A 15,028-nucleotide genomic window follows, 5' to 3' on the forward strand; every position below is an offset into this window, starting at 1 on the left:
GAAAATAATGCTGGCACTACAGGGCCTGGACTAAGAGAGGCATATTGCTAAGACTCTGACTGTCATTTGCTGGGTAAATACACTGTAAACTGAGAACACCTCTGCAGAGTTCTAGACATGCAGCAGGTAAGAATAAGAAAACATCTTATGAGCAATGGACCTCTTTCAATGAAACTCATTAGTCTAATGTATGTTTTAACAACCCTAAAAGTCACTGTGCTTCATTCAGAACTACATATTTATACAGCAAGGACGAGTGATTAGCTTCCTTCTCCAAACTTATTGAGGCTCCGTGATTTTGCATGGGTGGTTGCACAAAAAAGATGCAGCAATCTAGAAGGGAAGTTTGTGAAACTTCATGTCAGCTTCACGGTTGACTGCAACAAGTTGTCATAAACTCAGTCTGTAGATAAATTATTTGAAACAAACAAACAAACAAACAAACAAAAAAAAAACCCACAAGGCCAATTGGTCCCAAACAGGAACAACTAAAGTGAGTATGAGATGAATAATATATGAATGGTTGTTGAAGGTGGCTTGAAAAGTTCTAGAACTTTTGATGGAATAACAATACCAAAGCATATAAATGCTGCCTTGACAAACTTAAACTGCATGAATAGAGACTTTTGTTCACTAAGACTGCAAAGATATGGAACAAGGAGAGAAACCAACAAACACTATATATCTGAGATTATTAAAATGGTAGGGGAAAAATTACTCACAAAAGTAGCAAAAAGAGTCTGTTAACAACAATAAGTATGTTTATGTGGTATGTGGCACATGATAAATCAAGGGTCAAATTATTTAGGTCATCCACTTCAAGACACAATGCCAAGTTTTCTGGCAGTCACTTAAAATGCTTTTATTGTTCATCACGCATCCAATGAAATGGATCACAAAGGGCAACATCCAGCCTGAAGAAGCTAATACTGATGTTTCTGATGACAAATAGAAAAGTTGGAAGGTTATTTCATTAGCAGCTTGCACATGTGCAAAGATTCCTTCAGCTCAGTACTTCAAAGGAAGTATATGCAAAAACACCACAACAAAAGCAGAATCTTGAAACACCAATAAAAAGGCTTGGTGCATGATGCCATGACTCTTTTGATTCTTTCCAGCTTGCTAAAGAGAGTAAAAGAGAGACTATTTTAATATTTAATTTGAACATAAGTCAAAATTAAATCGGCCATGAAGTCTGATGTGTACTCTCACCAGTTACTTTACTAGAAACACCACTTTATTAGAAACACCTTGTAGGTTTACAGTTATAGCCTATAAATTTTTTTTCTAACAATCCTCCAACTCTTTCTAACAAATTTCAACAATTTTCTAAGTCTTTTCCAAAATCTCGAAATACTGCTTTGCCTGATATACTTGTACGACCGCAACACCCACAACCATGCCGTTACTGTTAGTATATCTGTTGTGGTGAGAATGGCCCACCATCTACATAATACAGTCAGCAGTGGTGCTGAAATTGATCAGTGATGAATAGGTCAGAGGCTGGCTGACAAGCTGTGCATGCCAACAAATGCTTTAGAATCAGTTACTGTATATGAATAAAATGCACCTATAAGGTAGGTATACGTAATAAAGTGCCAGGTGACTGTACAAGTCTAAAGTGTGCATGGAGTAAGTAGCAAGAGCACTGGGTCTCATAGGTGATTTTAGCCAAGGGCTGTAGGAGAGCTTCCCTAGAACTACCTTCAACAGGAAGTGCCTCACAGTAATGCACTTCAGTCAGGTATTTGGGAGCCCAAAGCCTATAACTTAATATTGATGATGGAAACACCATAAAAAGGGAGAGAGCCTTAAAACAGAGGAGAGACAGACAGTGTGTGTGTGTGTGTGTGTGTGTGTGTGTGTGTGTGTGTGTGTGTGTGTGTGTGTGTGAGTGTGAGTGTGAGTGTGAGTGAGAGAGAGAGGGAGAGAGAGAGAGAGAGAGAGAGAGAGAGAGAGAGAGAGAGAGAGAGAGAGAGAGAGAGAGAGAGAGGGGAGATAGAGAAATCTAATTTCTAAGATGAATCACCACTTTTAAGTGCTAACCACTGGCATCATGCGACCCAAGCCTGCACCTTTAGTGCTCTATAACAAAGCAGGGAATGGTGTCAAAACATGCATTTTATCAGAGTAAGATCCATTAAGACTGCATTCTTGTAACCCTGGTGCCCCACCAAGGTTTATAGTGTTCTATAGGAAAAAGGGTAAAAGCAGGAAGCAATATGAGATCTTTCATGCTAATATCTGGGCAGCAAATGGGGATGCATCAGAAAAGCATTCAATTAGCTACAAGACTGATTGCTGCAACACAAACAGGTTGTGATCAATGCAGTACATAAGAGTGTGTAAGTGTGAAACAAGCACATGGTGCAATAAAATAGCACAGCGAAACCGTTTCATAACAGCATCAGAAGAGCGTCTTGATGACAAACAAGACAGGAGACAGATGAAAGGAAATGACAGATGAAGCAGGTTGACGACTCCACATGCCTCCCGACGGCTCCACCAATGCCGGGCAAGGAACCTCAGTGTTATGCCTCAGCTGTAAAAGCTGTGGCTGGTTAGAAAACAATTAAGAAAACAATTGTGTCTCCATGAATCGGATCCCAGACACCGTAATGGACTTTCTCTATGACTAACACTGATGAAACATCTAGGCTGCACAGCAAAAACCTGTACTGAATTAACACCTACCGTGTTAAACTTACTCTACAGTGTTTATTTTGTGTCCAGCTGGCCATATATAAACACTGCAGGTGGGATTTTAACACTTGAGCTTTTCCTGCTACACACCATCCGATCAGCATACGTAAATGAGACTTATGTACAATCCTGAAGACCTTATGCTAACATTAAATGACTCACAGCAACCATATCCTATTGTCTTTCTTTTAATAATTGCCCATGGAATGAGAGATAGATCAACTGTAATTCTAACTGACCCCAATCAATTGACCTCTCATTTCTTGGGACATTATTAGAAGAAAGACAACAGGATATGGTTGCTGTGAGCAACTGTTATTGATTAATAATTCCCCTATTATAAGACCCAGTGCCAATATTGATTCAAATGAGTGTTCCATCTTTGGGTAGCTTCCGTGCTACATTAAGACAACTAACCAATATAAGCATAAGGGATTAAATTACAAGATCTCTTTAGGAACAGAGACATCATACGTAACAGTGAGGATATGACCTATGGCAAATTATTAATACATTTCTTTCTTTTAAAAATGTCAGTCAACAAAAAATACACAATACTGCAACTATAGCGAGAATGACCAGTTTTGCTCAGAAACGGCTGATTCCACGCTGTTTACTCTCTCCAGGGCCAGAAATGAGCTGAGCCCTGCCCAGGGCATTTTAGCTCTGTGTAATGTCAGGTGCCTCTGAGGTGATCAAACAGTCTCCCTTTCAAAATTTTTCCTTCCGCCATTCATACTCCCTAAAGAACACAGGCATGACACCCTGTTTACTGCCTTCTCTTTGCACTTTTTCATGATCTGTAATTTGTTTGAGTTTATCTCAGACCTTTTTCCACTGAAGGAGAGCCAGTGCTGGATTTCCATACACCTTTTAACTGTGAGCAATAACAACTTGTGTTTTATTTTGAGTGACATGTTTTGACTATGATAGTGGTGGGAACCATCAAGAAAGAACGAGGCTGGGCTGGTTAAAGTCAAGGTAATCATCACGTCAAAGTGCCCAGAATGCTCATGGGTCTCGACATCATATGTGGGTACATTAATAATCAGTTAAAGCGGAGGCTTTGTTCCAGTCTCATACCCAACCACACGCAAGACAGGATACATGGTAGGAGTGCACAAAGATGTCATGGTTAAATAACTGCCATAGAGTGGCACGCACTTCCGTTGTTATGTAGTGCTTGGAAAGACTTGTGACATTTTACATTAGCAGCATTGCTCCTGCATCTGCACATCCCCGTGTTCCTGCAGTCTACTTGCACCATGTGACTGGATCCATAGGAAATGCTTTATCTCTCTGTGAGAATGCTTATGTAAGGATGCTGTTTATTTAATGGTCTCTTCTATTGTAACTCGCTAAGCCAGTCACTAGACTCCTTGTACCTATCCAATGACATCTGCATTTGTGTCCCCTAACACCCAGAACTCTGTGTCCCCTAACACCCAGAACCCTGTGTCCCCTAATACCCAGAACCCTGTGTCCCCTAACACCCAGAACCCTGTGTCCCCTAACACCCAGAACCCTGTGTCCCCTAACACCCAGAACCCTGTGTCCCCTAATACCCAGAACCCTGTGTCCCCTAACACCCAGAACCCTGTGTCCCCTAATACCCAGAAACCCTGTGTCCCCTACTACCCAGAACCCTGTGTCCCCTAACACCCAGAACCCTGTGTCCCCTAACACCCAGAACCCTGTGTCCCCAACACCCAGTGCCCTGTGTCCCCTAACACCCAGAACCCTGTGTCCCCTAATACCCAGAACCCTGTGTCCCCTAATACCCAGAACCCTGTGTCCCCTAATATCCAGAACCCTGTGTCCTCTAATACCCAGAACCCTGTGTCCCCTAACACCCAGAACCCTGTGTCCCCTAATACCCAGAACCCTGTGTCCCCTAATACCCAGAACCCTGTGTCCCCTAACACCAGAACCCTGTGTCCCCTAATACCCAGAACCCTGTGTCCCCTAATACCAGAACCCTGTGTCCTCTAATACCAGAACCCTGTGTCCCCTAATACCCAGAACCCTGTGTCCCCTAATATCCAGAACCCTGTGTCCCCTAATACCCAGAACCCTGTGTCCCCTAATATCCAGAACCCTGTGTCCTCTAATACCCAGAGCCTCATGTCCGCTAAAGTTCCTTGTGTCCCAGAATAGAATTATTACACTCTCAGAAATAATGAGAAAGAAAGGCCATGAAATATATCAGTATTTAGAAACTTGATCAATTGCTAAACGGATGAGAGAAATGCATTAGAAAAAAATGAAGGAAAAAAAATGAAGGCTTGTATGAAGGAAAAAATGCTTTTTTACTCTCAAAAACCCATTACACAATTAATGGCACCCCAATGAACTTCTAAATCCAGCACCCAATGCTAGTAGATATCACCCTCAGTTTTGCCACAGTTAACACATTCTCATCTTTATTGATTTTGGAAAAGTTAGATGGCACACTGGTTCAATTTGGTTTTCATTAGTAACCTTGGACAACTATGCCTGAGTTAAGACTTAGTTTCAAACATTTTCGACATGTATGCCTTGCAAATGGGTGTTGAGCAAAATCCTTTCCAATCAATTGCACTGTTTTTAATTTCTGGATCCAGCATTTACACATTTGGTCGTTGTTATTACCATAATTGTTCCATTTATTATCATATGATGCTGATTGAATGCCAGTCTGAATCTCAGCAAAGCCACTCAGAATGATGTAATGAGTGTAATGAGACTACATGCCCAGTTCATCCAACCTCATTTGTTCTTCTTTATAATATGAGGCAATTTACAAACAAGTAAGCTGCATCCATCAGTTGCTTGTTTAACAATTGTTTAATAAACTCTATTTGTGAATAAATCTACCTTTACTATCTTTTTCTGACTCAGGCAAAATGGTGTCAGTTAATGTCAAAATTGTTTCAATACGATACCGTGCAGTTAGCTTTCAATATCAGATCATATTTGACACCGCACACCAAAAATATCTACAGTTCATTTGCTGATTCATGTGTGGAATATCTTCTTCCTAGCCACCTGGTTCAGCATGAAGTGAGACACTTTCCTGAGTGCAAGCAGAACAAGGGAGTATTTCGTTCTGCCTGACTAGCAGTCAAGGGAAGAAACTACTAGAGGTGGGAACCCCAACAGCCACCAGAACAGCACACAGCGCAGATCACTCTCAGAAACTCAGTGTCAACTTAGTACAGTCATGCCAGCAGGATATCCTGTTCTCTTACCTAGAAAAACCGGAGCCCACAACGGAGCACAGAATAGGGAAACGAAAGGACTTTTACCTCAATTAAAATGAATGAAGTCACGTTCAACTGTTCTTTTTCTCCGACATAACACAAATATAGACTGCAGCCTGCCGTAGCACCTGATGCTTAATGAGAACGTTATCTTTGGCTTGGTAAAGAGACATGGAGGGAAAGGTTCCTTCCAACTCCCCCTATTCTTGTTCCTTTGGTTGGGAATATATTAAAAAGAAGATCTGTTTTTAGCAGGTGTAATGGCTGGAATAAACAATGGTCATAGAGTCGACCTTTTATGACATAAGTACCCAAGAGTTCTTCATAAGCACTTTAAGTCACAAAAGCCTTTGTGTTCAATTAACTCTTACAGTGTTGAATTAAGTTTTACTGTTTTTATTTCCCAACTGGGAAAGGGTTATTCATTCAAGAGTGTTCATTCTGGGATTCTTTGCTGAGTGATGCTGATGATCTGGCGGCTACCGTCAGTGGGCCCAAGAGGCTGGAAAGGTTTCAACTCAGGATTTTTTTCTAATTGGAAAGATTCTTGTGCACATCAGATCCAAATAAGTAGATCATTCTTCTGGGTTTGTGTGTGAGGCAGGTGTGCGTGTTGTTCTCAGGAATGGGAGGAGAAGCTGCAGCAGGAACAAGCACATGACTTTAACCTTAGAAACATGTACTCAGCTGTAGGTTGTGGCAGGCATTAAAAGATTGAATGAGTGCACTTTGATGCAGTTTAACTTCAGTTTGCTGACGTTAAGTGCACCACAGTGAATTCTATTAATTGTCAGTGAAGAATCCTTCAGTGTCGCGTCGAGCCAGGCCAGGGTTCACTTATTTTCATGAAGTCATTTTGGTATGATTTGGCTGGTTTCAGTTCCCTTGTGCGGGTCTGTGTTTGTTCGACAAAACATATCTTTGGCCCAGCTGGCCAAATGCACATTATAAATGATGGTAGCTTGATTTTTAGAAACTGAAAGAAATGTGATATCACCTCTTAAAGTAGCTTTTTGTCAATGCGAAAAGACATCTAGTGTTTCTCCATACATGAGGTGTAGACTATAAAAGACAAAAGAATAATGCGCACTAAATGATGAACTCAGATGACAGCAAAAAAAAGTTAAACCTTATAAAAAACACATTAGGCTAGTTGCCAAATTCAGAGTATGCAGCATAATATAATATGGTGATGGACTTTACAGTAATGCAGTGAAAATCAAGAAGCTTGTTGTATACCATAAAAATTTACATGCTTTTTTTAAAGGCTTGCTCATAAAATCAATATTCTCATTTCTAGTAGACATATCTTCCTGCCATGATTTTCAAAAACATATCTCAATAAGCATTTCATTGTAGAATTTTGAAGATATATATATAGCATTTATATGAATACATTCTATAAACCTAATATAAACCTAACACATTCTATAAACCTAATATATTGTACCAAGGTGGAAACAAGAATTCAGTGTATTTTGTGAAAGTAATGAAAAAATTCATAATTTTGACTACAAAAACATGTCAGTTAACTTGAGTGATGATCTTTAAATCTAAAAATTTCTTTTTATTTGTCCAGGTCAACACTGATGGTTCATATTCATGTGGACACTATGAAAGTGCAAAACCCCAATATGTACTTGATGGAATACTCATGTTCTATAGCTGGAGTTATGTACATTTATTTTCTATACTCTATCCAAGAAAAAAAGTGGGTCTTTTTCTTGAGTAGATTATAGAAAAATGTTAAATCAACTCTCAGTACACACTTATACATAGACATAATTCTCATTTTTTAGATGTTTTAGGCCACAGTCTTGAATGGAATTGACTGAAATGAATGGAATTCTCAGGAAATCTGTTTGCTTCCACATACTATCAGTGAATTAACCTTTCATTTGCGCTACTGAAAGTGGAGAAGCTAATAAGTAACCACGCTCAGCCTGAACCAGCACAATTCCAATAAGCATAATAAAATATATAAATTAAATGACTAATTTGATATGTGTTACATGTGCAAAAGGCTCTGAAGTATAGCTGTGACAAACAAAAGCAGTAGTACTTTCTCTTTGATGTATGATTGACTTCCTATGCTATGCCTATAACCCAGGCTAAACCATATAACTGCTCCAGTGCTTTAAAAGATCAGCTTTGAGCATGAATATATCTTACTGGCAATACTATACACATAGTCTAAATAAATCTAAATTATAATCAGAATGAATATCTTATTCGATAATGTCTCAGGTATGCCACAGTATTTTGTTTCATCTCTTGTTAACTTTATATTAATTGTAATTCCTTTACTAACAGAGGAGATCAGTTTTTGTTTAAAAGTGCTCAAAATGTGTGAGGTTCTGTGAGCCTCTAACTACTGTGGGATATTGTGGCCTGCGCAGATGTAACAACTTGACCTCTGTGACCTCAGCTGTGCTGTCTGCACAAATAAAACAACAACATCCTGCCCTGCAGCCCCTGTCAGTACAACAGTCGTACCATCCGGGCAACAGCTCCCAGCCCCCGCTACACTGCTGCACGGCACATCATCCAGCAGTCTGGAGAAACTGCTCTACATCAAGCTTTGCAGGAAGTGAAATTTCTTCCTTTCAGTGGCAAAAAAAGAGCAAAGTGATAAAAAAAAAGCAAAGCAAAATCTCATGTGTTTAATTAACTCATTTGTACTTAAATTAACCCCGTAAGTGTTAATTCAACATTGTAGTTGTTAATTCAAGACTGTTAATTTTACTTTGTGAGTACACTATCATGTGTATAATGTGGAATAAACACCTTGACAACCTTAGGAGTGAGCTACGCTCGTACTTCTTAAAAGCCTTACTACACGTTACTGTAAGGCTAGTGAAAGGAATATAATATTTAATGTTACCCTATCTTTTAAAAGTACTTACACTGAAATATGATTGTAAATTCACTTTTTTTGCACAGGCCATTACAAGAGATGTTGCATGAGTCTAGCAAAAGCTGACAACATTCTCTCACACAGCTGCCGGCTGTTGAGATGAGGCAATCCAGAATGTGTATTTATTACTACAAGGGCCAAACCTCTCACAGATCTTGTTCTCCTCCCGCATGTACACAGGGGCCAAATTAGAATCATTACTAACAGGCAAAGCTACAACTTACAGAGTATTGTCAATGGTGTAAGAAGTGTTGTAAGAAACAAATTTTACAAACTCAGAATTACATAATTTATCAGTAAATCTGCAAATAAATTTGAGTATAAAAGAGCTTCCTGGCTAACAAGAAAATGATAAATAATTGGATTAATATTAACCTATGAATAATCAGAAAACTCAACATGTGCAAATTCGTAAATGAAAGGTGCTCCACTCACACAAACGCATGGTACACGAATGCCCAGGCCCGTGGTCTCTCCAGGACATTGTAGAGGTAGTTCTGGAGCTTCCTGTAACGCGCATTTCTCCGTCCGCTTTGCGTGCTGTAAGTGAGCGGTCTTCCAAGCAGACTCAGGCGGGCGCCTTGCTTTCGTCTCAGGTTCTCTATTCCTGATGCACCTGTTGTGCCAGGCATGGAGCCGCATCCAGCCGACAGCAAACCGTCCACTGGTCTGCCCGCGTTGTTCATCGCCCCACGACCAGATTCAACATCTTTGAGTCCATAATTCTGTGTGCGGCGCCCTGGGGAGGGTTTCATCCAGAGCGCAGAACAGACTTCATCGCCGCTGTGGTTGCGCGGCATGGCATCACCAGCAGCCGCTGGAATTGCGAGTTTGGCACCAGGAATGCGCACATATAAATAAGTTTTAGTGTAGAAGTTCCGAGTGGACAACTAGAGATTTACTCACAATTAGACAGCTCTTACAAATGGTTCGTCTTTATTAGAAATAGCCTAACTACAAGATCATCATATGCGCCGTTTCACCTGCTGACAAGCGCGAACATCCGGTTTACTTGCTGGAAGCCTGCGATGAAACTCACTGAATTACAGATGGTTTAAAGCAAGCTGCACACGCCGCCTCGAAATTGGAGTTCTGAAGAAGTGTCACCATCTCAGTGGTAGAAATTTGGTGAGGGGAGGGCATCATCTGACATTAACGTAAGCTTTTTTCCCTCCCTCTGACTACGGGTGCAGAGGATAGGCTATTCCACTCCAGCCTACAACAGGCGCTTCAAACACTGATCAACTGCTAGGAGCGAACTGAAAGAAAGCTGTTGCTCTCTCTAGACATATGAGATTTGTTGTAAAAAACTGTATAGAACCTCGCAAGGTTATGTTACATCTCGTAATTTACACAAGAAATTAGGTAGGGCGGAAGCGATTTACAGGCATGTACCCAAAATCGTATTCTAATGTGAACACTACAAATTCGATCCTTCTGCACATGCCCATTTATGTCATCTTAAAAAGCAAACGTCTGGGTCGCACTGACGGTAGCCATTTAAGTTATGGATTAATAAAATGTTACCGAATAACTAGCAGATAACATTTTTTAAAACAATACAACACGTCTATAGGGAACTATCCAAAGTGAATCCTCCGCTCTATAATTTAGCATATGTAAAACAATTTTTTTAAACCGCTCTGTTTTATAGCAGCTAATTACTTCTTGACGTTAATTTCTACGCAAGAAACACCACAAAAAAAGGTTAGACTGTAATTCATTTATAACTCGGGTAATTTCTAATTCGTTACTCACTGTGAAAGTAGCACAGTTTTCTCTCAATGGATGGATTACTTTTTAAGAAGCACATTAATAAAAGCTCGTTCGGATATGGATAAATGTAACGTTACATGCGTTTCTGATCTTTTCCCCCTCTGATCTACTAACTGACCATTTGTGAGTCATTTTAATCATGTTCCAGTTTTATTCTTTTTTCTTTTTTTTCTTTTTTTTTCCCCCAATTTCCCATATTCAGAGAACCACCGCGGAGCTCGCTCCTCATTTTGGGAGCAGGTCTGTGACACGAGTCACGTAACTCAAAATGAACTCGAATACATACAAACCGGTGCCGCACAGGCTTTACTGGCAACCGTAGACGGTAGGAGCACGGTTTATTAGCTCTTATAACCTACTCTCATAAGACTCTTATAACGTATGCCCACCAACGCCAAAACACTTAAACGCAACGAGTTTAGCATTTTCCGTGTAATAATTATCATGTGCCTAAATGACTGAAATTGTGAATACTATAGTAATATTTTAGAACTCTATAAGCACCGCATTAAAAAAACATTCAAGCAGAGCACATCAAATATGCATAACCACTGGTTTTGGGATGCGTTTAGGTTAACGCGTATTTTCCTTCTTTTCACAGTCAACTTTCATTTCCAAAAATAAGTCATTCCCGCACGTATGTATCATCGCTGTCAAGTACTGGCGGTTCTAGACGGGTGTCGAGCAAGGCCAGTGCCGCTGCGACAAGGACCTGGAGTGAGTCACCTCTGAACTGTTCCCTATAGCCTGAACACAAACAGTGCCTTTGCCATGTCTGTAATCCAAACAAATGGTCATCGTGATGGCAAAACATCTCGCATTGCTCGTGGCGGACCACAAGATTTTGACAAGCAACACGCGAACTTTAAAAATGCAGAAGTTAAAGAAAATACTTGGAGGGCCACAGCAGAAAGGCCAGGGTCCACTGTGAGCACCTTTAACACACAGCCACTGTTTATAGTTGTGTTTTTACTAATATAGCATACGCGTAAACTAGTCTTTTCACGCCCGGAATCAGCCGCAGATTATTAGCTAGCTAGCTTACATCCCTCCATGAACATTTTATATTTTCTTTGATTGTATGTTTTGTTTAGTTGATAAAAAAAAAGATTTAATATCCGATACACGTTTATGAAAGAAGAGAAATGAATGTGTTTAAAAAAATACATCGAACTTGATGTGAACATTACACTAATTTCAAAATTATATCCAGAAAAAAAGTACTTCGTGTCGCTAGGTCTTTATTCTATCAGTCATGTGGGCTAGCATAAGCAAAAAATAAATACATGTAAACATGTTAAATGAAATAGAACATTGACTTAATACTCGTAATACACTGATTACTACAGCTGAGTTACAGAACAAGGCAGAAAGGTATAAATTAACAGGCTACTATAACGGAGCCTGGCACCCCCACTTCAATTCGTCTAGAACCTACACTCCTGACAAACTGTGTCGATACATCTGAAAAGTAGGAGAAAAAAGACTTCAGTAAGTGCCCAGGCAACAGATTTCTTATCCAGTTGAAAGTGAGGCTTTTAATATGTCTGCTTGTTCAGTTAGCAATAATAATTGCTTAGCATTCAATCTCTTGTAGCTCACCTGTTAGACCTATTAGCATGATATTGTAATGACACAAAGGTTATAGTATATATACACACACACACACACACACACACACACACACACACACACACACACACACACTCCCAGGGAGTACACATACTGTCTACTAATAAGCATACTATGAAAATGCTTTGAATAAGGGTGTCTCCCAAATAAATTACCCTTACAAATCTAATTAACTTCCCCACTTCCTCCCTCAGCCATGCAACCTAGAATAGCACTATGAATAAGTAGAAATACAAAGGTTTCTCATTAAAAATGATGGATAACATATATGACACTTTAACCAAATGTGTTTGAATAAAGCAGAATAAAAGAGAGCATAAAAGAGAATTTGAAATGTGACTGATGTGTTAATACCATAGTGGTTTTGAGAAATCTTCATCCTTTACTCCATGTCACTAGTGTGCCTACAGTTTAACACACTGCTTGCTTTGATGTGCTTGTATTGTAAATGTTCATTTTGGTGCACCAGTTTTAGAACAGTATAAGGAATATCTTAGCAAAAAGACAAGGTCATTGTACTCATGTTTAGTGTAGCAATCGTGGTTTTTTTTGTGTTTTTTAAATGAGGCAGACTTGAACAAAGTGATTGAGAAATGTTTTATTTCTTTAGAATTTCTATAAAAGTGATGATTTACACTTTCAGAATTCCATTTGAACTTCCCTTTGACTTTTGTAATAACATTTGGAGAAAAGTAATGTTACAAGCATCTCTAATCTTTTTTTTTCTCTTTTAATATGCTAACTTAATTTGTGAGCAATCTTAATCATGTTCTACTTTTCCTATAGTCAAAGAAAACTTGTGGCGGTCGCAATCTCTGCATTGTGGCAGATGAGAGCTTCTGTGACACTTCTGCATGTTTTCTAAAATCCGTTAAAGTTCATTTGATCTTTTGCACTGTTGTCAGATGGACACGCTGTTACTATATTTTGAATTATAATTCTGTTCTTCAAAAGGTGTAAAGAATTTCTTTAGTCTTTGATGTACAGAGACTCATGTAGACAGCAGGGAGCAACAGGTTTTATTAAGATAAGAGCAGATCCTTGGTAGGTACTTGGCATGAAAATGTTGCACATGGCTAACAGGAACACACTCTAGTGGCGCATGCTTGTCATTACAAGTTCAGATGGACTGTTGCACATGCTTCCATTGACGTTCTAGTGATGATGTTTTCTACACGCCAGTTTATACGTTTGTAATCTCCATCCACGTCTTAAATAATTTTTCATGGATGAAAAAAAAAAACCTCTTTGGTAGTAGTTCTCAGGAGACATTCTCGTATGCTACGAGTGATTTATATTACTGTAAGAAATAAAATGAATCCAACTTGAAATCCAACAAACGCTCACGCTTAGGATGCTCTGCTTCAGGGTGGCACTTGACAGTGACAGCGTACTCGGTGTGTCAGAGGGGGAGATTTTAGTTTAGCTTCTAAATGTTGCAGCCTCATCCTCATAATCCATCAAGCTGAAACCCATTTCTGTAGAATGTGCATATGGCATGGTGTTGACGGATGGCGAGAGTCCAGACGAGTTCTTCAGCAGCGCCAGTCATAAAAATACTGTGAGGATTATATGGCCATCGGGATCAAGGTAGAAAAGAATGAGGGATGAGTCTTAAAAATATTAGCAGGAGATTCATTTGAGGAATGGATCTCTGCTATGCTTTTTTACATATTTGCACGACTCAACATAAATCAGCCCTTGTTCAAAAAATGTTCAAAATCTATTCACGGCCCGGATTTCATTTCCCACACAGCCTGCTACCAGACAGGAGCACACACCTCTGCCGAGTGCCATCCCAGCATGCAATATGCCTGGGTGTGTCCTGCATCACCGAGGCCACTAGATCATCTGATAATACCTAGAATAATTTTGCTGGCTGTGATCTATTGTTCTGACCACAAAAATCAATAAAGCAAAACAATTTAGAAGTAGTTCCTTTGTGTGGTCAAAGAAAACAAACAGCCTAACAGGTGTGAAGTATCCTAGGCTTAAAATCACAATCACAATGCATGCTTCCACACATCTTTCTCATATGTAGCATTAGTAAAGTCCCATGTTAATAAATAAAGAAGAGTGCTATACATAACTGAAACTCAGAGAAAAGTCACTAAAAGTCATTCTCTACATGAGTCATTAAATTGGTGGGGTTTTTCTCTGGTGCTGATGGGTAAGTAGTTTGCCAGTTAAAAAAATTAACCATACAAAAGAAACCACGTGTTTCTAAAAAAAAATCCATTGCATAATTATTAAATCTACCTATATATTGATTCTAAGCTTTATTAGCATACAACATTTGTTATCGTACATTTTTTTTTAAATGTTTGCCTGCTCACTCATCGGTTGATTGGTTATAAATTTCTTTTACTGGTAAATCCATATATTGTTCTACATTTTTACTGAATGCCACTGCTTAACATATTGTCCAGTGTTCATTTAAGCTATTACCTTTAAAATGTCACAATACGTCTTGTAGCTGACCCTTTACCTAACACTTGGCACACGTAAGGTCTAAAGACATGATGCTTATAAACCAAAAACAAAAAAAACTAAAATCAGATTTGGTTGTAGATGATCTGATGAATAGATGAATAAATTGATGTTTTACAAATCAGTGGCAACATGTAATGCTCACTGTCTCCACATGGTGGAGGATCTGGATTAAAAGTAAACTATAATAGAACCTTAATGGAAACTTCACAAGTCACAAATGTTCTATCAACAAATACAGACAAAATAAATGTTCATACAGGTGGCA

At 39.2% G+C, this 15,028-nt stretch overlaps 1 protein-coding gene across 1 annotated transcript in view; it reads right to left on the reverse strand.

Moving 5' to 3' along the window:
- kcnq5a (potassium voltage-gated channel, KQT-like subfamily, member 5a) overlaps window positions 1-10,010 on the reverse strand; it is an 82,940-nt gene extending 72,930 nt beyond the window's left edge. The window contains exon 1 of the mRNA XM_035531887.1: window positions 9,298-10,010. Within this exon, the coding sequence (XP_035387780.1) occupies window positions 9,298-9,662 (365 nt within the window). The 5' untranslated portion in view covers window positions 9,663-10,010. The remainder of the gene's footprint in view (window positions 1-9,297) is intronic.
- Window positions 10,011-15,028: the final 5,018 nt, after the last annotated feature.

The sequence above is a fragment of the Electrophorus electricus genome, chromosome 11, assembly GCF_013358815.1.
Source record: "Electrophorus electricus isolate fEleEle1 chromosome 11, fEleEle1.pri, whole genome shotgun sequence".
NCBI lineage: Eukaryota > Metazoa > Chordata > Actinopteri > Gymnotiformes > Gymnotidae > Electrophorus > Electrophorus electricus.